The sequence below is a fragment of the Acomys russatus genome, chromosome X (assembly GCF_903995435.1).
Source record: "Acomys russatus chromosome X, mAcoRus1.1, whole genome shotgun sequence".
NCBI classification, from domain to species: Eukaryota; Metazoa; Chordata; class Mammalia; order Rodentia; family Muridae; genus Acomys; species Acomys russatus.
This window is the reverse complement of record NC_067169.1, coordinates 92,904,898-92,927,177: the sequence shown is the minus strand read 5'-3', so window position 1 is coordinate 92,927,177 and position 22,280 is coordinate 92,904,898. Positions and strand designations below refer to the sequence as shown.

The following is a 22,280-nucleotide window of genomic DNA, read 5'->3' as shown; positions in this document are numbered from 1 at the left end:
AAAATCCTGATGCATCAATAATGGCACTTGGGAAGAAAAGTTGTGACAGTATTCTTTTTCAGGCTATGTAATCCTTTCACTCAGGGTTGGGTGACATCAATTTGTAAAAGTTACTGAAATCCCCCCGAACTGACTTTTATAAAACAGTAACAAGTGCCTCCTCGGTCCTTAGTAATGCCATGGAGTTAGGAAGAGTTCAAAGAAAAGTCCACAGTTTTGTAGCTGTGGAAAAATTGTATGTGTGCAGAATTTGTAAACGATGTTAAATAAGTGGTTTCTCTTTTGCCGACTCGTTCTGGACCTCTTAAATATGTTTTGAGATGTTTGTAGATTCCTGAAGACTTACCCCTTAGTGCTGTGAGTGTTCTGTAGAAAGCTTGGCCAACTCTGCCTTACACTGGATTCAGGACCTCAGGGCAGTTAGTTGACCTTCATTTTCCCAACAGAGCTATACCTGGGCTGGCAGTTGGGGATTAGTGAAGTCAGAGACCATCTGCAACAGGAAGAGTTGTTTAGAATCTCCAGAACCGGTGAAGAGCAGCATTTTCATGACAATTTCATTTTCGTCTCTATTTGACATTCTGCAGGAAAGCATGTGCTAGTGGAGGCAGGTAGGAGGCCAATCCATGGGCTTCCTTCATATTATGCCCCCTGTTATGTGTCCATAAACTGCCTCTTGAGCAACCTGGCATCAGCAGTGCTTACAACATCTTATGATTTACCTGAAGCAAAAGCCACAGGTTGTTTTCATATCCGGAGAGAGATACGTACAATGGCTTAGAAGTTCAGAAAGGAATGTAACACATCCACTTGTATTACTAAGATAGAAAAAAATGCATAGTATGCTGCTTCTCATGTTCAACCCCACTTTCAAGGCAGAGGCTGGTTTCATCGTTAAGATTATATTTGACCTGTTGAATCCGAGAGACTGTTCATGTGGTGAGAGTGCCTTTTTGTTTTGTTTTTGAGGACTCAAAAGTGACTATTCATGTTCAACGTACTGTTGCCCAAAGTAGCCTTCAAATTTACTAACAGCTCATATTTTGTCAGAGAGTTTTCTGGCAAAGTATTGTTTTCCTCCAATAAAAATCTGCCTCCTTTCCCTCCACTACATTTTATTCCACAGAAACAATAAATATGGGTTTGTAGTAGAAAGCAGCTGATTGTTCTGAAGTAAACAACAACAACAAACCCACTCAGTTTCTTCCCTCATTTGATAATTTTTCTTGAGAGACTGTAGACATTTTTGCTCAGTGAAAAAAATAAAATTACAGATTTCAGCTGCATGTGCAAAGTTTTATTTTTAATTTCTTTTCCTGTAATAGGCATGGTGCTAAGTCATTTTGATGCAGCACTTTTGTCCTATTTGATTTGTTTGCTAAATGCTCTCCTGGGGCCTATAAGTCAAAATACTGCTTTTGGTGAACCCTGGACTTTTGTACCTGTCTGTGGTAATGCATTGTAGATTTGTGTCAACCCCTTTTTGGTTGACATGCGAGAAAGATAATAGCTTACTCTGTGTTTATCACTCAGCAGCTTAGTAAAGAATGTAATGCAACAAACTGTTACGGCCACTTTTGTTCTTGATACTGTTATTTAAGTTGTGAAAAGTATTTTTTGTATCTTCTTTTTGTCTTATTAAACAAGGACCTGAACTTGTTTTATTTAAATAGAGGTTTTTTTGTATGTTTTCCTTGGATGTGCTGCTAATCCTGTAAAGGAAAAGTCTGTTAATGTACGTTGTTCATTTGTTTGAATTTCTCAGGTAGAAAGCCATGTAACTTAGGCATTTTGAAAACACAACCAAATTAATGGTTTTTGTTGTAAAGCTGTTTAATGTGTTAATTTTAAAATAAATGTTTATTGATTCCACTTTGGGGGGAAGTTTCTATCTATAGTATGATATGTTGCACTACTGTTGCTCTTTTTGCTTATTTGCATTGTTAGAGAAGTGATGCATATTTAATTTTCATATATTTAAAAATAAAATTATTAATGGTTAAAATAGTGACTGATCATTGTACTGGGTAGATCAATATACACCCATAACATTTCCAACTCATTTCAATATTTTAATTCTACTTCTCCTTTAAGAGAGGAACTGACTCAGAGTTAAAAGAACTGAAAGCAGCAAGGCGGTGGTGACGCACTCCTTTAATCCCAGCACTTGGGAGGCAGAGGCAGGTGGATCGCTGTGAGTTCGAGGCCAGCCTGGTCTACAAAAGTGAGTCCAGAACAATCAAGGCTACACAGAGAAAAAACCCTGTCTTGAAAAAACAAAAACATGACACTAGTCCAAGGGATACGTCCCATGAAAAACTTTACTTACCAGGAAAGTGGGTCAGAGGGGAGGACATCCTATTGAGACTTTAGGTGAGAGTAGCATGGAAGAATGGGGAAATAGAAGGATCCAGAGGGTCCTGGAAACCTACAAGAAGAACTTTGACAGGCGGATCTGGGTCCTCGGGTCCTCCTCAAACTAAGGCACCAGCCAAGGAAAATACAGGCAGTAAACTTCAAAACCCTACCCAGACCTAGCCGATGAATAGGATATTCTCCACCGTTGAGTGCAGAGTGGGGTCTGACTTTCACAGGAACTCTGGTGCCCCATATTTGACCACGTCCCCTGGATGGGGAGGCCTGGTGGCACTCAGAGGAAGGATAGCAGGCTACCAAGAAGAGACTCAATACCCTATGAGCATATATAGGAGGAGAAGGTTTCCCTCAGTCACAGACATAGGGGAGGGGAGAAGGGGGGAAGTGGGAGGGAAGGAGGAATAGGAGGATACAAGGGAAGGGCTAACAATTGAGATGTGATATGAATAAATTAATAAAAAAAGAAAAAAACAAAAAAAGAACCAAAAGCTAGTTTGTTTTTCATTTAGGATAAACTAAAATCACTTAATAGACACACAAGCACCCTTCTTTTGATACTCTTAAGTATTATTTTTTGGAATTTCATACAGGTATATAATGAAGTATGGTCTTATATGCCCCCTACTTCTCTTTTCCATCTCTCCTTGTTGTTATTTATTTATTTATTTATTTATTTATTTATTTATTTTGGAGACAGTTTCTCTGTGTAGCCCTGGCTGTCCTAGGCTCTGTAGATCAGGCTGGCCTCGAGCTCACAGAGGTCTGCCTACCAAGTACTGGGATTAAAGGTGTGTGCCAACACTGCTCAGCTAATTATTTATTTTTATTTTATGTACATTGGTGTCTTGCCTGCATGTGTGAATGAGTCAGATCTGGAATAGGAATTAAAGACCATTGTGAGCTGCCATGTGGGTGCTGGGAATTGAACCATGGTCCTGTGGAAGAGTAGCCAGTGCTCTTAACCTCTGAGCTATCTCTCCAGCCTCTCCCCTTATATTCCTAACACACACCCCCTCCAACTTAATGTCTTTTTTCTGATAACTCACTAAGTCTAGTTAGTGCTGCCCATCTATATGTACATGTGTGTGTGTCCCTCCAATGGGGCATGGGAAATCTATCAATGACCATACCCTCAAAGAATAATTCACCCTCCCCAAGCAACTGTCTCTGCCAATAGCTCCTCAGCATAGGCGGGGGCCTGGAGATCATTTACACCATTTATACTAGGGTTTTGGCTGGCTTGAACTTGGGCAGGTGACTACAGCTGCTGTGAACGCATGTGATAGCCAAGTCATGTCCAGAAGACAGCATGTCACAGCCTTCTTGCCTATCCTCTGGCTTTTATGTTTTCTGCCTCCCCTTATGTGACAACCCCTGAACCTCAGTGGTAGTGGAGGGTGGGTGTTATTATAGATGTCCTGTTTAGGGCTAAACACTCAGTCCATCTTTTTGAAGAGATCCTCTTGCCTCTGCATCCCAAGGGCTGGGATTACAGATGTATGCCACCATGTTTGGCACAGTATGTTTATTAAGTGCTATTAAGTGCTAGCAAAATTGACTCTGGAACTTCATTTCATCTCCTCTCAGTTGTGTATGAGACTTAAAATTTATAGATGTCCAACACACACACACACGGAATGGGGAGTCTAATCCAAGGAGTTTAGGACCATAATTTGTCTTTGATCATTTAAGAGTTAACTGTATTTGTACATAAAATAAGTAGCAAACTGTTTCAAAGTATTATATAATGAAGATAGATTGTGCCTTTTAACTCTGGGCACTTTTTAGGATCCACAAGCTCTTTCTGAAACACTAAAGAATGTATGGATGCTTGTTTGGAGTCAAAGAACAAACACCCCAGGCCTGGAGAGATGGCTCAAAGGATAAGAACACTGGCTGGCTGCTCTTCCAAAGGTCCTGAGTTCAATTCCCAGCAACCACATGGTGGCTCACAACTATCTATAAAGTGATCTGGTGCCCTTTTCAGGCCTGCAGACACAGGAGGGCAGAATACTGTATAAATAATTCTTTTTGAAAAACATAAAAAGCCAAACACCCCATGTCCCCTGGTAGGTTTACCACACTCTAGTGGATGGCCTCCTGCCTATGAGTGTATGGACAGCATTAAATTGAACTTGGTTATGAAGAAAGAGGACATATTGTTGGGAAGGGATAGGAATGAATCTGAGAGGAGTTAGGGGTAATGATGTGTGTCTGTAGTTGATTAAAACACATTGCATGTATTAATTTCTCAAATAGGGAAATAAAAGCCAAACCTTCCTCCTCCTATAACCCCCCCAAACTTCCTTAACACTTGGTAACCCTTCAGTAGTGGCATGGCTTCTTCATGACAATGTTACAGACTTCAGTTTAGAAAGCTGACTCAGGCAGTTTGACAAGTCTCATGTAGTACTTAAGCTAACTATTTCTCAACTTGTTTCCTTTCTAATTCCCTCCTCCTCACTGTGTAGCTCAGGCAGGCCTTTTAACTTATCTTCCTGCCTCGGTTTCTCACTACTAGGATTACATGGTGGCTCTCTTAGCATACATAGAAGACTAATACCTAAGTTAAACTCAATTTTAAGCTAAAGTCTTGACTAAATCTGATTCAATTGGTAAAAACATTCTTTTAAGAATTTTCCACATGTATACCATGTATTATGATCATAGCTAAACTTGAAGTCTCCTGGACCCTCCCCAACATGTCCCCACTAGTCTTTAAAAGAAAATACCCATTACATCTAGTTAGCACTGCCTGTATGTGCATATGGGTATAAGGTACTGAAGCATGAGCAACCTATTAGAGGCCACACCTTCAAAGAAAATTGACTTATCCCCACCTTCGTGTTACCAATAGCTCCTCAGTGGGGTGGGGTGGGATCATGAACTCCTTTTCAAATGGTGTTTGAATTTTTGGCTGGCTAGATCTTGAGGTAGCCACAGCTGCTGTGAGACCATGACTACAGTAGCCATGTCAGGTCCAGGAGACAGCCATTGCATAGCACTATTTCCATCCTCCAGCCCTTAGGTTTAAAAAATTAAAACAAGCTAGCTGCACTATATTGGGTAAAACCTTTTTATTAACTGACCCGAGCTCTTCATTTTTTTCCTGATTTGAGGTAAAACCATTAAACACAGCTCACGAGAAAATACAATGACTATTTAACTACAATTACAAGAGTCTGAAACCTCACTAGTTCATACAATACTTTTATAAATGTATACAACTGTAGAGTCTACTTAAGCAAGGTTTAGTATTAACCAAAAGTATTATCCAAGACCTAGACACTTGACTACTACTTTTGAAGTGACTATAAGTCTGTAACAACAGAAAGATCTAACTTTTACCTTAGGAATGCATTTTCTTTTCAAAATCATTCAGTTAGTGCCACTGTAGTGTTTTCTCATTCTTCAGCGACGACAGTGAAAGCTTTTTGAAAAGCACACACCTGTTCCTGCCCTGTGACCCTCTCGAATTTTATTTCGTCAATAACCACATAAGCATTGCCTTGCTATAAGCAACAGATTATTTTTTTTTGCAAAGCCTTACTTCAAATTTTCAGATGCCATTTTAGTTCCAACTGTGAATTACTGTGTATGAGAGAGTGCCTGTATGTGGGAGTTGTGTCCACATGAGGATAAGGGTGATAAATCAACCCACGAACACAGGCAATGTGTTTGCCCCAAATGAGCCCACTATTGAGGTTTTGTTTTGTTACTGAACTTCTCTTGAATCAATACCATAGATTTTGGAACACTGCAGATTTGCTTTAGAGGTAGATAAAACAAAAATGCAGTTAAGTCAGTTGAGTAAAATGGGCTTGTCTTCAGAGAATAGCATAGCTAGAAGTTGAGCCTTCTTTCCTAGTGCATTTACCATTTTGACCAGTTTGTGGAAATACCCAAGTTTTTGCTTGCTCTCAGAAAAATCAAATTACAATTCAGCTTGTTCTAACTACAGATAGAAGAAAAACAGCTTTAACATTTGCATTACAGCACTCCAGTTGACTTTCGGGATTTGTGACACACAAACATATCATGCGTTCTAAGACAAGTTGATTTTTATCAGTGTCACTAGTGATGTTAATTTAAAAAATTTACAGCAAGTTTAAAACTTTTCTAAATTGTGAAATCACCATGTTTTAAGGACAGACTGGAATGTTACAAATGATTTTGCAAAATACAAAAATAGATATGCTTCCACTGAATGCTTTAATCATTTTTCCGAGCATTCTCATCTTTTGGTTCTTCATCATCTGAGTACACAGTAGGCTCCTCCCCTTCCTTCAGCAGTTTGCCCACGTGATGGTACTTGACTGGGGGTAAAGAAAAAAACCGCAAATGGTCATTCGCATGCTTTACAAAAAAAAAAAATCACATTTCATTTTAAAACCTTTATGAGAGGTCCACACAATATAGTCTGCAATGTGTTAAGTTTCTTGAAGGGTATAAAAGGATTATACCATACTCTTTGCCAAAAAATGGAATTAAGAGTTTTGTTCAAAAGACAGACATTAAAGCAGCAATGTAAGGTGGTTTCAAAATGAACCGAGTACTCTGAGTATTTATAATAAGACCTCGCTATGAAATAGGGGGTTGTAGAGCACTTCATGGAAGAAAGATATGCTTTGGGAAACATATGCACAGACAGACTTGGGGTGAGAAACACTTCCAGAAAGGTGACAACACATTCAGAGGTACACAGGCAAGACTGGGCCTATCTGGGAAACAGTAAGAACGTCATTAGGAGGAGAATTGGCATTTGGAAATAGTAGGAGAAAAGTCTGGCTAATCAGCATGGGGGAATATTATGAAAGACCCGAGGAGCCAGCCCGAGAAATCTGAACCTCACCTATACGTGGCAAAGGTACTGAAAGTTTATGAGAGAAAGAATGACACGGCAAAATAGTACTCTGGCAACGTTATCACCGAGGTATGTAGGGCAGATTTCCGTAAGAGCAGTTGAGCAGAGTGATCCGGAGGCTGGTATGCAGAGCCAGGTCTGAAGAACAGAGCGAGGAGTAGGGTAAGGTCTTTAGGAAGTAAAGAAAAGGATATGAGATAGCTTCGAAGAAAGCTCGAACCATCCGTTAATGACTCGGCAACTGGACAGCCTGTGAACCAAGGTGAGGACTGCAAAAAGGGAGCCACATGACAGGAGACCCACAGCAGGGTTGAGCAATTAGTACCAGGTAAGAATCAGGTCCAATTCAGCTGTGCATAGGTTACTATAGGAGGAAGCTCTTGAAGCACTGCTTGGGGCAACTTGGAGAGTGTGTTAAGACAGTGATGGGGTGGAATAATAGTTAAACAAATAAGCAGGACAGCAGGGTGGGCAGCTATGGGTAATGGCGAGGGACTAGGAAGGGATTGAAGATGTCAGAGCCAAGAGGTTTAGGTGTGAAATAGATTTAGCAAACTCCATTAAAACCAAGTGACTACAGGGTTAATGCATATTTCCGTTCTGAAATGGGGAGGAATGAGAGGAGTAACTAACCTGTCTAAACAGGTAACTAAAGCTGCTTTTATGTGAAATAATCGTTGGGAACAACCGAAACTTCCCTATTTGAACAGGGCATAAAGGTGGGGGAGGGTGGCTTGGAACAGTGCAAGATAAATAAAAGCCAAGTGGCACCTGGGAAACCTGCTTAAGGGTAATCCACAATGACTTTTGAGTGTAGCTGAGGTGTCACTATGGGTTGGGTGAGTCCTAGGTGAAAGGGGTGGTGGGTAAAAGAAAACAATCACTTGTTTCCTACCGGTGTCAGAAAGCTCTAAAACAGAGCTTTGCGGGCTATAAATTATAACTCATTAATTTCATATAGAAGACTATGACCACAAAGGTATCTTGGGATGCAAATATTAGTGACTATGTTAGTCAGATGAACTGTCCTCAAAGTCCAAAGATTTGTGTCCGGACTTGAAAGCTATACTTGGTCTGTTCGAGATCCAAACTCAAAAGGTAGTGTCACATCTGGCTAATTATTAACAAGAACTCTCTCGGGTTATTCTTAAAAAGATAGTTGGATATAGCCAAAAGGACATTTACTATTTAACTGACTGTGGGGATCAATAAATAAAAAAGCTTCCCCTATACCCCAAAACATCTTCCTCAAACTAAGTGGTCATGGTCTTCGCAAACATTTCATAAAATCTGGAAGAGACTATTATAGTTTAAATCTCTGCCAGGGACGTATTAAAATGATCATTTAACCCTTAGGTTTGACCGACGCATTCTCATGATCTGAATTTCACCCCTCATTTCTACCTCAACTCTACATATAGCATAAGCCTGAAACAAGTGTTTGTTTGTTTCTTTCTTTCTTTCTTTTAAGACAACGCAGACACCATTGTTGCTGGGCAGATTATAAACAGCATTTACAGATGAGGCCTAATTTACAGTTAGGCTAAGTGAAGGGTCAATGAGAAGCTGTTTGGCAGAACACAAGTCCCCCATTCCTCCACAGAGCTGTGGGCTACTGTTAACCAGTAAGTGCTACAAGAGGGTCTTGTGAAAATCCCTCTTCCTGTAGGCAAGAGGGCCACTGTCCTTTTCCCCTACACACCCAAATGCTAGGGTGGAGTCTATATACCTTTATGCGTAAAAATCAGAAGCCCAAGTTTCTGCAGAGGGCAAGCTAACAATTGGTGTGCCCGTATAGCAAGTGACTCAGCACCGGAACCATTGCTTTATGCCATGACCTCGATCCATCCGAGATTCAGGAGCAGATCAAAATGCATGCAAGTTTCAGGGTGCTTAGTAATAAGTCTTGTTTGATCATAAGGCTGCATTACTGGAAGAAATTTGACCCAGGCAAAATAAAAAGAAATGCTTACAAGTGAACTGAGAGTCCCAGTCACTCAGGGTCTCCTGCTGGGCAGGAGTGAGGTCAGAAAGGTCATCATACTCATCCTTCAGTGCTTCTTTGTCCAGGCAAAATGTAGCAAGGCCCCTGGATGCATCTCTTCCGGCAAAGACCCCATAGGGCCCCTCTTTAAAATACAAAATGAAAGCAAAGACAGATTCTTTACTAGATAATACACTTCCTAGTGGCTCACACAGAGATGGCTTCATTGCTTTCCAACTCTGAAACCCTTTGAAATGTCAAATTCCATTTCTCTGTCTCTCTGTCTCTGTCTCTGTCTCTCCTCCAGGGTTTCTCTGTGTAGCCTTGGCTGCCCTGGATGAGGCTGGTCTCGAACTCACAGTGATCCACCTGCCTCTGCCTCCCTGAGTGCTGGGATTAAAGGCGTGCGCCACCACTGCTTGACTTCAAATTCTATTCTTAAGCTACATGTATACTGGCACTTTGGTCATTGCATAAGGGACACTGAAAGACTGTCACTTCAATAAGTAAAATGGCATAAAAATGTCATTTGCAATCTCCTATGACCTGCACATGGCTAATATAAGCGTAAGCAATTCTTTTGGAGGTGGCCTTGGTAGAAAATGACTGACTATACAGTCCATGGGTTAGAATTCAGCTCCAACAACTTTGTATTTACAAGTTGGCTCTATTTTCGGTGCTTCAGCCAAGCCAGTTGGCTTTGGTTTCTTAGCCACTAAGGTGCAAATAAAAACATTTCCTTACCAACGTATTCTGATATGTTTTAAATGATCTTTGGTTGCAAGACTTGAGCCATATAAACATATTCTGATATATTTTAAATGATCTTTGGTTCTAAGACAAGAACCCTAAGGCATCTGCAGGAGAAGACATTTTACAAATATCAGTGGTTCAAAACCGATCCACGTGTTATATAACCTCCACTGTCAACAAATAAGATCTAACAACAAAGGAGGTCAGTGTTGGGACTGTTTTTAAGTATAAGAATAAAGATGAGCATAAATAGTTGTGAAAACACTAAAATTTTCACCAAAAAAAAAAAAAAAAAAAAAAAAAAAAGGCTGCAACGAGTGCCTTCAAATAACCCCATAAAACCTGGAAAATGATACTATGTATGTGTAACATCATAATTGTCTGACAGCAGCGGGTCATTCTGTATTCACTTAAAGTGGTTATTTAGTTATTTAAATATTGCACAAGCAAATGAAAAGAATTCAGTGTACTTTAAACAATGCCTTGTTTTCCTAAAAGTAGGCTGGATAGCTACTCTGACATTAAAATAATTATACCAACTAGGAGAATGGATTGTATTTCATCGCAGAGTGGTCATCTGAAGCTTCAATCGACGCAACGGTTTCTCTTTCTTACATACATTTCTTAAATAACATTTTATGCTCCGTGTTTTGTAGGACTGGGGCTTTGCTTATTCTAGGTAAGCACTCTATTGCTGAGATATGCTTCAAGGCCTTAGGATCAACCTGTAAATGCTGGGCAGTGACAACAGCTAGGCTAGAATGTAGGTTGACTTCTGGTTGTAGTTATTCCTATATATACAACGATATTCCTCAGGATGATTCTGCAAACTAGAACCTACCTGGTTTTAGAGTGGGGCTTGACCCCACTTGTGCTCTCTGAAAAGCACCCGGAGGAGCCATGTGATGACTCTGCAAACTACAACCATACTGATAAAGCCGCGTGCATTTGTTCTGACTACCTTATGGTTCAGCTCAGTAATTATGGGTAGTTACATGATTGTTTATAGATAATGTGATACTGTAGTAAACAAATAATATGTAGATTTCACGTTATTTTGCAGTTACATGCTGACGGAAAATAGATTTGTCTAAAATGTCTGAAAGCAAAAACGAAGGGTGAGAGTTGGTAAAAAAAAAAAAACTCTTGCACATGTGATTTTGATTGGCTGGTTTCGGGAGTGGGTATGTCTGGTTTGGATTACTGCTGGCTGTTCTTCCCTCTCAGCCCAATGAGCATGCGAACACACCCCCGACTTCCTAGTGCTTAGAGGAATCCATATTGGCAGCACGAAAACCTCTTCTTCCTCTCCAAATGTTCTAGAAAGCAGGGCTTTCCAAATCTGGCTGATTCCCAATTTCGACTACAGGAGAGTTTATTAAAATGTAGATTTTTTTGGTCCTTCCCCTCGCCCCCCCTCCCGCCGGAGATTAAGTGTCGCTATGGCTGGTCAGGCCAGGAATCCGTATTTTTCACAAGCATCAGGTGATTCTGATAGGCAATCCGATTTGGAAAAACCTCATCTCTAGGGACCCTTCCCAACAGTTCAGCAGCCGTTCATCTCTTGTTTTCTCTCTAGCTGGTTTTTCCTGAAATTCCGCCCCCCCCCATCGGGCTTCACAGCCTTACCCTATTGTTTCTCAGGACCCTCCCACTTCTCCTTCCTACCCCGGCTTCATTTAATTTTATTTTTTTAAAGTTCTTTTTTAGCCTCCCAGTCCCCCCACCCCACTATACACTAAATATGGTGTTTCTGACCGTCTCACCACCTTCCCATAGTCCACACTCGTTTACTGCACCCTTAACTAGTCTCCTTCCCTCGATCTTGTTCGCTTGTTCATCTTCCAGCTTCTCAGTCCACCCCATACAGCACGCACATACACATACCAAACACATACCTGACACATGTCACATTCCAACCGCCCCCCCCAAGACAAACGGTGCCCAGCAAACACGCACTCACCGCGCATGCACAGTGTACAACACACACACACACACACACACACACCACACACATACACACACCTACCTCCACCAGGAACAATGCTGCTTCTACCTTATACTAATCCCCTTTCTCCACTTTCTCCGCACACCCTTACATTCCACCATGGCTCCTCCAGCGTCCTCGGCCTCCACGCGCGTCTTCTCAGGAGTTTGGGCCTCTCTGGAGACACCTTCATTTCTTTTTCTCAAATCCGAAGTCCCTCTCCCTGTTTTCAGGACCCCCACCCCAAAGCCCGCTACCTTGAAAACTTCTCCAACATCCACGACTTCCAAGCTTCAGTCTCCTTCAGGCACCCATCCCCCAGGCTGGTACGCAGCCCTCCTATCCCCCCCCCCCCGGCCCCAGCGCCTTTTGCCCCTGGCCAGCCCGGGGAGCCGCCCGCCTTCCCTCCCACTCTTCCTTTGGGGCGCCCACCTCCCCCGGCCTCTCTCCCGCCCCGCTCCAGGCCAGGGTCCCCTCTTTTGTCTCCGGTGCCCCCTGGCCCTGCCTCCGTACCCGGGCCGTAGAACTTGCGGCCTTTGGTCACATCGAACACCTTGCCATTGATGGCCATAAGAATGCGCGGGTCCTGGACGCCGTCGAAACGCCGCAGTTCAGCAGGGGTGAAGTCGCGCCGCTTGAGGCGGGGCAGCGGGGGCGGCTCGTCGTCGTCGTTGTCGCCACCAGCCCCGGGCTGGTCCCCGCGTACGATCTTGTAGAGCAGAAAGATGCAGAGGCCGAGGAGCAGCAGGTTGAGAGGCGAGGTGAAGATCTCATGCAGCAGCCCGCCGCCCTCCAGCTCGCTTGGGTCGGCGCCAGTCGCCACCACATCCTCGGCAGCCATGATCTTTGGAGCAAAGGTTGGGCTCGGCTAGGCAGAGCTCCGGAACACTGGGCTTTCTCCACCCTCTGTGCGAACAGTGAGTGGCCTGCAGCGCTCCGTGTCGGAGGAAGAAAAGCCTTGCGAGTAGGTGGAGCTGCGAGCGGGTGGAGCTGCGAGTGGGTGGAGCTGCGAGGGGCGGACCCTTCGGGCCACGCCCTTCGCGGCGGCCACCTAAGCACCCCGCCTAGCTCGGCTAGGCTTGGCCTCCATCTAGGCCCCCTGTGTACCCTCAGGGTCTTGGCTTCCCTCCCCCAGCGGCTCTGGCATTCCAGAGCCCAGACCAGTTCTCAGTTCTACCTCCTGGGCCTCTGCTTCAGTTTCATGGCTCCCTTGGAGCTTAGTGCAGCTCACTGCCACACAGCGCAGTCTCTTGGGTACCGTGGGTAGCTTCCCGCCGACCTGCCCGCCCGCTTGCTTCTCGCAGCAAATGATGTCTGTTAAAATAGGGTTGCATTTCTCTTCTTGTTTCTCTCCCATTTTAAAGTCCCTCATACACCTTCCCCTGGCCGTATCCTCAGGACCACGAAGCTGTCTTAAGATTCTGAAAAATCATGCCTTCAACTCCTTTTCACCTTACAGACATAGACTACTCGCTTTCAACTTGATCACATCGACTTTGGAATGGTTTTCCTCCAATTCTTGCCCCCAAACTGCTGCATTGACACCCGAAGGATAGCCAGTCAGGTCACAGGCCTGTCAACTCTTCAAAATCTGGGGCTCAGATCACCAGAGTTTGCATTTGTTCTTAATTTCTTTTATCCTTTTGAAATCATCGATTATGCTTAGTCACAAGGCATCAGCAAATGACATTCTCTTGGTGAGCTTTTTTTTCCCCCTGTAAAAATACCAGAATAACGTTCAAAGTTTCTTTGCTTGGCAACATTCTTCTATTTGAAGTCTGTGGAAGGTACCCTTGGCAGTCATGGTAACCTTGATTATAGTCGCTGACAAATGCTGGCGTTTGCAAGGATTCTTCCTAGGTTTTATCATCTTAGCTATCGAGGCCTCTGATGTGCTAACAGGCTACGTGGGAGCAGGCCTCTGTGAAACAAGGGCTGCCCCTACTCTTCAGAGACCTAATCTGGCGGCCCTTTTTTTATTGTTACTGGGAGAGGGTAACAGAAGAAAGAGGAGAAAAATAATTAAAGCCAAGCTATGCACACACATCTGCAGACCAAAGCAGTACTTTTCCATAGAATCCTGTTTGCTTGTACATATTTTGCCCCCACCACTGACATGCAAGAGATTTGTGCAGAGAATTGGCTAAATTCTGAAAAAAAAATCAGAGGAAGGATAGCAGGCTACCAAGAAGAGACTTGATAACCTATGAGCATATACATGGGGAGGAAGTCCCCCTTAGTCACAGTCATAGGGGAGGGGAGTAAGGGGAAAATGGGAGGGAGGGAGGAATGGGGGGATACAAGGGAGGGGATAACCATTGAGATGTAATATGAATAAATTAATAACTACATTAAAAAAAGGAGGTCCCCCTCAGGCACAGTCATAGAGGAGGGGAGTAAGGAGAAAATGGGAGAGAGGGAGGAATGGGAGGATACAAGGGATGGGATAACAAATTAGATGTAATATGAATAAATTAATAAAGTATATTAAAATTTTATTGGCAAAGACTGCTTTAATCCCTGCTGCCCCTCCATCTTCTTGAAATGTAATGGGCCAAACAATCTTTATATCCAGCCCACACATTTTTTCCCCAGAGCTAAATTTAGGATTAACTGAACCGGCTCCTCCAGATCTTTTGTCCAAACTCTTCAACTTAATCATCGAGCTACAGTCAGAATCCAATTATCCCCTTTGAAAAGTACCCTGAGCCACGAAGACATTTCTAAAAGAAACAACAAACTTGTGAAAACTATTTTCATTTGAAACTAATATGGTAAAAATTTTTTTCTTTAAGTGTTCCTTTTAATTGGTAAAAAAAATCTTTAAGCTGCTGAGGAAATGGCCCAGTAAGTAGGCAGAACAAGTTGCCATGCAAATGTGGGGACCAGATTTCCAACCCCCAGCGCCCATATAAAAGCCAGGATGAGTTGGGAGTGGTGGCTCACACCTGTAATCCCAGCACTCAGGAGGCAGAGGCAGGTGGATCGCTGTGAGTTCAATGTCAGCATGGTCTACAGAGTGAGTCCAGGACTGCTAAGATAACATAGAGAAATCCTGTCTCGAGGAAAAAAAAAAAAGGGGAAAAAAGAAAAGAAAAGAAAAGAAAAAAATCCAGGATGGTTTGGGATTTGGCCTTTAATGCCAGAGCTGGGGGGTGGGAGAGACAGGCTAGTTAGACTATCCTTTGCCAGATAGCTAAGGAGGGAGTAATCAAGGAAGACACTAGACTTCTGGCATCCACACAAATGCACCCCCACACACATGGATGCACACTCAATACCATACTCTCATATGTGTAAGGGGCGGGGGCTGGCCAGGAAGAAAGAAAAAAATTATTAGTCAAATTCTCTAGTCAAAATAAAGAAAACAAGGACGTGTACATGGTGAAGAAGCATGTAAAAATGTTCAGTTTGTCCAGGACAGCCAAGACTACACAGAGAAACCCTGTCTCAAAAAACAAACAAACAAACAAACAAAAAAAAGTTCAATTTTTGCTGGGTGGTGGCAGCATACGCCTTTAATCCCAGCACTCAGGAGGCAGAGGTAGGCAGTTCTCTGTGAGTTCAAGGCCAGCCAAGGCTACCCAGAGAAACTCTGTCTCGGAAAAAAAAGTTCATTTTCTCTAGTAATTAAAAAAAACTACATGGAAATAATATTGTCATCTGCCCTTTTCCTATAGGAAGAGTGTTGAGAGCAGAAAAAGGCTAACATGCTGGGAAAAAAAGTGGAGGGCACTCCCATACACCAGTAAGGGAGTGAGTAGACATTGGCATCAGCTTTGCTTATCCATAAGAATTTTCTATGCATGGAATCTGCTTCTAGAAATAGAATTTTTAACCCAGTAATCCAACTTCTAGGAATTCATCTGGCTCAGAATGAGGACAAACATTTCATTAGGAAAATGTATACCACATATTCATTTTTAATATGGAAACTCTGGAAACAACTCAAAGGTCCAAGTTCAAATACAGTGGCTAATTAATTCACTTTATATTGTGATAAGATCATAGTTGGACCATTCAAACATCATCACATTATGGGAAAGTATTTACATTTTAGTCTTGTTTGTTTGTTTGTTTGTTTTTCAAGACAGGGTTTCTCTGTGTAGCCCTGGTTATCCTGGTACTCGATTTGTAGACCAAGCTGGCCTTGAACTCATAGAGATCCATTTGCCTCTGCCTTCTGAGTGCTGGGATCATAGGCATGCACTGCCACTACCCGGCTGCAAGAGTCACTTTAAGCATTAGGGGAAATGATTTATTTAAAAACAATAAAAAAGAATGCTTATACATGTTCACTATTACAAACGTAAGAAGTATCTAAATATATACAATAAAAACAATAACAAAAATGAAACTCAGGCACACATAAATTTTATTTTATCATATTAGAAGTAATTTCAAATAACAAAATATTAGACTACTCTCTTCTAGTACAATTTTTTTTAAAAAAGAGGAAGTCGTTAGGTCCCACAGAGAACTCCTGATCAAACATTTTGAAGTTATATTTGTTCATGGCCCAAGCCTGTAATCCTAGCACTCTAGGAGGTAGAGGCAGGCAGATCTCTGTGAGGCCAGCCTGGTCTACAAAGGGAGTTCATGACGGCCAGGGCTACACAGAGAAATTCTTTCTAGAAAAAAAAAAGCAAAATAAATAAATTAAATAAAAAGCAAAATGATGATGATGATGAGAATAATAAAAATAAATAAATAATGGACCAGTTTCAGTGGCACAAGCCTTTAATCCCAGCAGTATTTAGGTAGAAACAGGAGGATCTGAGTTCAAGACAAGTCTGGGAAGTATATAGCAAGACTGTTAAAGTTCAAATTATGGATAAACATAGAAGAAAATTAAATTCTCTCTCTTCACTCTTCATTCTTCTTCCTCCAAGGTGTAGGAACTGTTTACATGGCGGGCCAGCCATTGGCTATTCAGCCCAATGTCCTTCTGGGAGGGGAATGGATTAGAGAAAGGAGAAACCCTGTCTTGAAAAACCAAAATAAATAAATAAATAAATAAAAATACTTAATTCTTTTATTTTATGTGTATGAATATTTTGTACATATTTATGTATGCGCACCATATGGATGCCTTGAACCTACAGAAACCAGTAGATGGCGTTGGATCCCCTGGCACTGGAATTACAGACTGATGTGAGTCACCATGTGGGTGTTGGGAATTGAACCAGGGTCCTCTGGAAGAACAAGTGCTCTTAACTGTGCAGCCATCTTTCCAGACCTGGGAAAGAAGTTTTTCTTTATGTGGAGAGTGGAAAATCTGCATTCTAAAACCTGGAACACTGAGATTGTTCAAGAGCATCCCACCTTTCTCGCTTTTGCTAGAATCTGTGCTGGGTGGACAGACGTCATCCAGGGTAGCAGTTCTCAAGTTACCTAGAAGTAGCCAAGGGGCTTGTTATGAAAAATCCCTCCGCATAACATCAGACTTTCACTGTACGTGCTTATGGCTGGAAAACAAGCCCTAGATCCTATGTACTTGACCCCAGACACACATTCAGTCTTTTACCCATTTCAAACTGCCTTCTTTAAATAATCTTCCATGGATCTAAAGAGCTTTTGAAATAATGTGACCACAGTGCTAATTGAATCCAAAGGAATAGTGTATCAGTTTTCATTGTTGAAACTAGTGGTGCATTCTTTTTCCCTCCCCTTGGAGTTTTTAAAAGTGGAACTACTTGGAGTTGGCAGTCATAAACATGACAACAAGTATTCTGACCCATGCTGGCAAGAAGGAAATTGCTAGAATACAAGATTCATTTTGTTCACTAGCTTATTTCAAGTCCCTAGACCATGTCTGATACATAGTAAGCTCTCAAATATTTATTGAACTGACATATGTTGTAACTGGGTATAGGCTTTCTAAAAAAAGAAAAAGAAAAAAAGAAAAAAAAACCCTGGGCAATATGCAATAACTACCTTAAATTATTCCTAACATTTATTTTATAAAGATGGTAACTTCTAGGAATTTTCTTAGGGACATGTTCCAAAATCTGGACACAGATTGATGTAGGAAAATTACAAAGCATGACACATAATAGGAAAAACATGGAAATCACCTAAACATCCCCAAATGTTCATCTCATAGTAAACACAAACAGCCTTGACAGTATACTGCAAGGCTCAGGAGAATCTGCTCTGTCCCACCCACTCTTACCTTTAGAACCTTAGATCCTCCCTTACCACTGCCTCCCCTGATGCTTGTGCTTAAGCTGCAGTGGCTTCCCCAATAACCATTCAGCAACTAGGCACATTTTCAAGTCAGAATTCCTACTTATGATTCTTTTGGCCAGATTCCTTCATAGGTCACACCCTCCTTCTCCACTCTTGAAATAGTCCCTTCCACTCCTCATCTCCTGTCTCTATCCACCAATTAATTAATGAATTTTGGGACAGAGTGGCCTATGTGGCCAAGGCTAGCCTGGAACTCATTATGTAATGCAAACTGACCTTGCACTCTTTACTCTTCTGCGTAGCCTCTAAAGTGCTGGATTTGGAAACGTCCTCCATCTCTCCTGGCTTCCAGTTTCCTTTTCCTCGTCACATTTACTGCTTCCTAATGATATACATGTCATTTCTAATTTTTGCTAATTTCTTTGACTTTAATATAAGTTATACAAAGAACAGATATTGTGTCTATTTTCTTCATTGCTGTGTCTCTTGTGTTTAGAACAGTATTTGAAGACTGAACAGATGGCTCAGTGGTTAAAAGTGCTGGTTGCTCTACCAGACAACCCGGGTGGATTCCCAGAACCCACATCATAACCAGTGCCCTTGTCTGGCCTCCTCCTGCACCAGGGATACAATTGGTGCACAGAAATACATACAGGCAATACACCTATGCACAAAAATAAGCAACACTTAGAAATCAAAACAGTACCTGAAATACAGTAGGCACTCAGTACTATTTGTGGAATTGAATTTATCTGACTGTGGACCTGCATTATGCTAAGTCCACATGCATAAGAGGAAAAGGCTGAAGGAGATACACCTAAAAGTTAATAATAGTTATCTTTGAATATGAGATTGTGGTCATTTTTGCTTTCTTCTTTGTGAGTGAGCATGAATTATGTTTATTATCGTAAAAAAAAAAAGCAGAAGAAATGTTTAAAATGCAAAACACAGAAAACAAAATGGCATAGCTGCTAACTAGGTATTAAGTCTCTAGACAGGAACAGTAATTGCTGCCTCTGTGATGGAGACCCAAAAGCATCTGCCCAACTCTTTCCAAGTGGGTCACCATCTTCTGCTTCAGTTCCTGCTGGCAGGTCCATGCTTTGAGTTCTTGTCCCATCTTCCCTTTGGGAAGTGGTAAGATGAAATAATCCCTTCCCTTGAGTTGATTTTGGTCAATGCTTTATCACAGCAACAGATAAGCAAACTGTGGCAGCCTGGGACTCTTGCATCTTTAATAGTAGCTAACATTATCTGAGCATGGATTATGTGCAGATACTTGGTTATATTCTCTATCTCCATTTCACAACTGAGGAAACGTAGGTAGAGAGGAAAGGAGGGACTTCCTTAATGTTATTCAGCAGTAAAGAATCGGGTCAGAGCTCACATCAGCCTGGATCTAAATGTTGGCTGTTTACCATTGAGCCATGGTATCTCCATTCTAACAATTGCACAAACATCCCCACATGATTCCAAATTGGTTCCGAAGAAATCAAGTAGAAGACGCTACATGAGTGAAGGCGTAGAGATATGACATAGCTTTTCCCTATTCTGGAAAAACCTTTTAATTGCTCCCTGTTGACAGTGAAAGTAAGTCCAAAGTCTGAAGCAAGGTTTACCTAACTGGTGCGCTATTCGAATTTCACCTTCAACCTCGTCAGGATCCAAGCACTCAGACTCTGGTTGCTCAACCTCTCCAAGTGTTGGCAGCTGAGAGTTTGGAAGTAGATCCTTAGAGCTTGCCCTGGGTTGAACAGACCTTCCTACCCAAGTCATACCTCCTTATCAGTGCAGCCTGCAGGCAGTAAATGTTTAATACAGAGATATAAAGCTCTTTCTCTTGCCCCACTCCCTGAGAGATGAGTGGAAGCTTGCCTAAGAACACGTGGCAGGCTAGCTTCCGCTGCTGCTTTATATTTCCTTTCCTTTCCCTTTGGGTATAGATGCCCAAAGCACTTATCAGTAAACTTCCTATGTGCTGCTTTCCATCAGTTTCCCAGGAAACCCAGCCTTTCCTGATCTGGCCTGTTTGCTTCTCTCTTCTACTTCCTCTTTGCATTCAACACTCCAACCATGCTGCAGCTGGGAATGACCCAACATTTCAGAGAGTATGTAGTTATTGAGTGCCGTAAGTATTCAAGTACTCTATTTCTCTAATCCCCTCTCACCAGCTAGGTTACAGTATCAGTTTGTTCTGTATAAGTAAGAAAACTATACAAGGAGAAGTTTCTTGCCCCAAATCACATAGCTAGTGAGAGGTTGCAGTGGGATTGAATTCTAGCACTCTGGACTCCGAGCCTGTGCTCACTCTGTGAGCTCATTTTTTCTTTTTGGAAGTATCATGCTGGCAAGAGCATTATGGCTGAAATCAGCAAGTTGGAAAGTGAACAATGGTATTAGTGGAAAGTCTTACCGGAGGAGGAAATTGGCGGGCGGGGGGGGGGGGCAGGGGGGTTGTCTCGCAACAAGGTTGTGAGAGTGAAGGTCTATATTCCAAGATAGCTAAGGTACATGTTACAGACCTGGGTAGAGTAGACGGGACTTAGAAAATACATGAAGAGAAGAGTAAAATTGCAGAAAACACTCTATGTTTAAGCCGAGCCATGTCTCAAAGGATGGTACCTGGACCGCCAATGGCTTTGGCTTTACATGGGAGCTCTCTAGAGATGCAAGGCCTTGGTGTAGTATATCTAACATACTGGCTCAGGATCCCCATTTGAACCAGGTGAGGTGATGAATCACATGCAAACTCGTGCTTTAACAAACACAGATAGCAGGCGCATCCTGGTGAAGACATCCAGTCATGTTCCCAGGCAGATATTTGGGTTTGTGTCTCAGGTACAGGTCTGTCTTGGAGAAACAAAGACAGGTGCTAGGCGCCTGTGTAGGTGGTAGTTGAAATCAATGGTGTTGAACTAGATCACTAAGAGAACACAGGGCAGAGGTCTCTCCAAGGCTCATTGCACTCTGTGCTAAGTCAAGGGTGACAACTGTTGGCCTTGGTGATTAGGGCCAAATCAAACGCATGTTTATTTGACTTTGAAGTTCTTTTAATTTAAGAAAAGATTACAGTTAAAAGTAGGGGACAGAAAGATCCTCTATATACTTCTTCCTTAGCTCTTTTTATAGGCTTTTTAGCTGTATCTCAAGAAACTGATACAGAGCTGATTAAAAAGGAAAAGTGCAAAACTTTTATTTTTAAAAATTTTAGACTACTTTTTTATTTGTGTGTATGTGAGAGAGAGGTGTGTGTGTGAGAGAAGTGTGTGTGTGTGTGTGTGTGAGAGAGTGTGTGTGTATGAGAGAGAGAGCCGGGCGTGGTGGCGCACGCCTTTATTCCTAGCACTCGGGAGGCAGAGGCAGGCGGATCGCTGTGAGTTCGAGGCCAGCCTGGTCTACAAAGTGAGTCCAGGACAGCCAAGGCTACATAGAGAAACCCTGTCTCGAAAAACCAAAAAAAAAAAAAAAAAAAAAAAGAAAAAAGAAAAAAAAATGAGAGAGAGAGTATGTGTGTGTGTGTGTGTGTGTGTGTGTGTGTGTGTGTGTGAGAGAGAGAGAGAGAGAGTGTGTGTGTGAGAGAGAGTGTGTGTGTATGAGAGAGAGAGAGGTGTGTGTGAGAGTGTGTATGTGTGTGAGAGTGAGAGAGTAAGAGAGAGAGAGAGAGAGAGAGAGAGAGAGAGAGATCGAGCGAGCGCGGCGACGAGCGAGCGCGCGAGCGGACTTCCATGTGTGTAAAGGTGACCACAGGGACTGGAAGAGGTGCAGGTGGTTGTGAGTTACATGATGTGGGTGCTAGGAACTGCACTCTGGGTCCCTAGAAGAGCAGTAGCACTCATAATCTCCAAGGTATCTCTCCTGCCCAGTAACTTTTTTGTTTAATTTTAAGATGATAATTATAACACCTCTCCCTACCCTTTCCTGCCTCCAAACCCTCCCATATATCCACCCTCTATTACAAACTCATGGGCTGTTTATTTCCTAATTGTTATTGTATGCATATATGTATTTGTATGTGCATACATATACCTAAATATAACCTTCTCTGTCCATGTTACTTGTATGTATGTTTTCAAAGCTGACCATTTAGCACTGGACAAATAATTGGTGTGTTTTGCTCTGGGGCA

At 42.3% G+C, this 22,280-nt stretch overlaps 1 protein-coding gene across 1 annotated transcript; it reads right to left on the bottom strand.

Annotated features, from left to right (window-relative positions):
• Positions 1-5,438: 5,438 nt before the first annotated feature.
• Pgrmc1 (progesterone receptor membrane component 1) lies at positions 5,439-12,920 on the bottom strand. The gene is made up of 3 exons (XM_051141075.1): positions 12,478-12,920; positions 9,214-9,369; positions 5,439-6,692 (listed from the first exon to the last, which is right to left on the bottom strand). Exons 1-3 carry the CDS (start codon positions 12,803-12,805, stop codon positions 6,589-6,591), a joined length of 588 nt encoding a protein of 195 aa, XP_050997032.1. The 5' UTR covers positions 12,806-12,920; the 3' UTR covers positions 5,439-6,588.
• Between the last annotated feature and the right edge of the window lie 9,360 nt (positions 12,921-22,280).

What these genes read in the sequence shown, in the direction of transcription:
- Pgrmc1 (XM_051141075.1), bottom strand. Translation starts at nt 12,805, where the DNA reads ATGGCTGCCGAGGATGTGGTGGCGACTGGCGCCGACCCAAGCGAGCTG. An exon ending in CCGCAAGTTCTACGGCCCGG is followed by an intron (nt 9,370 to 12,477) that starts GTACGGAGGCAG and finishes TGTATTTTAAAG; the next exon opens with AGGGGCCCTATGGGGTCTTT. An exon ending in CTGGGACTCTCAGTTCACTT is followed by an intron (nt 6,693 to 9,213) that starts GTAAGCATTTCT and finishes CTTTACCCCCAG; the next exon opens with TCAAGTACCATCACGTGGGC.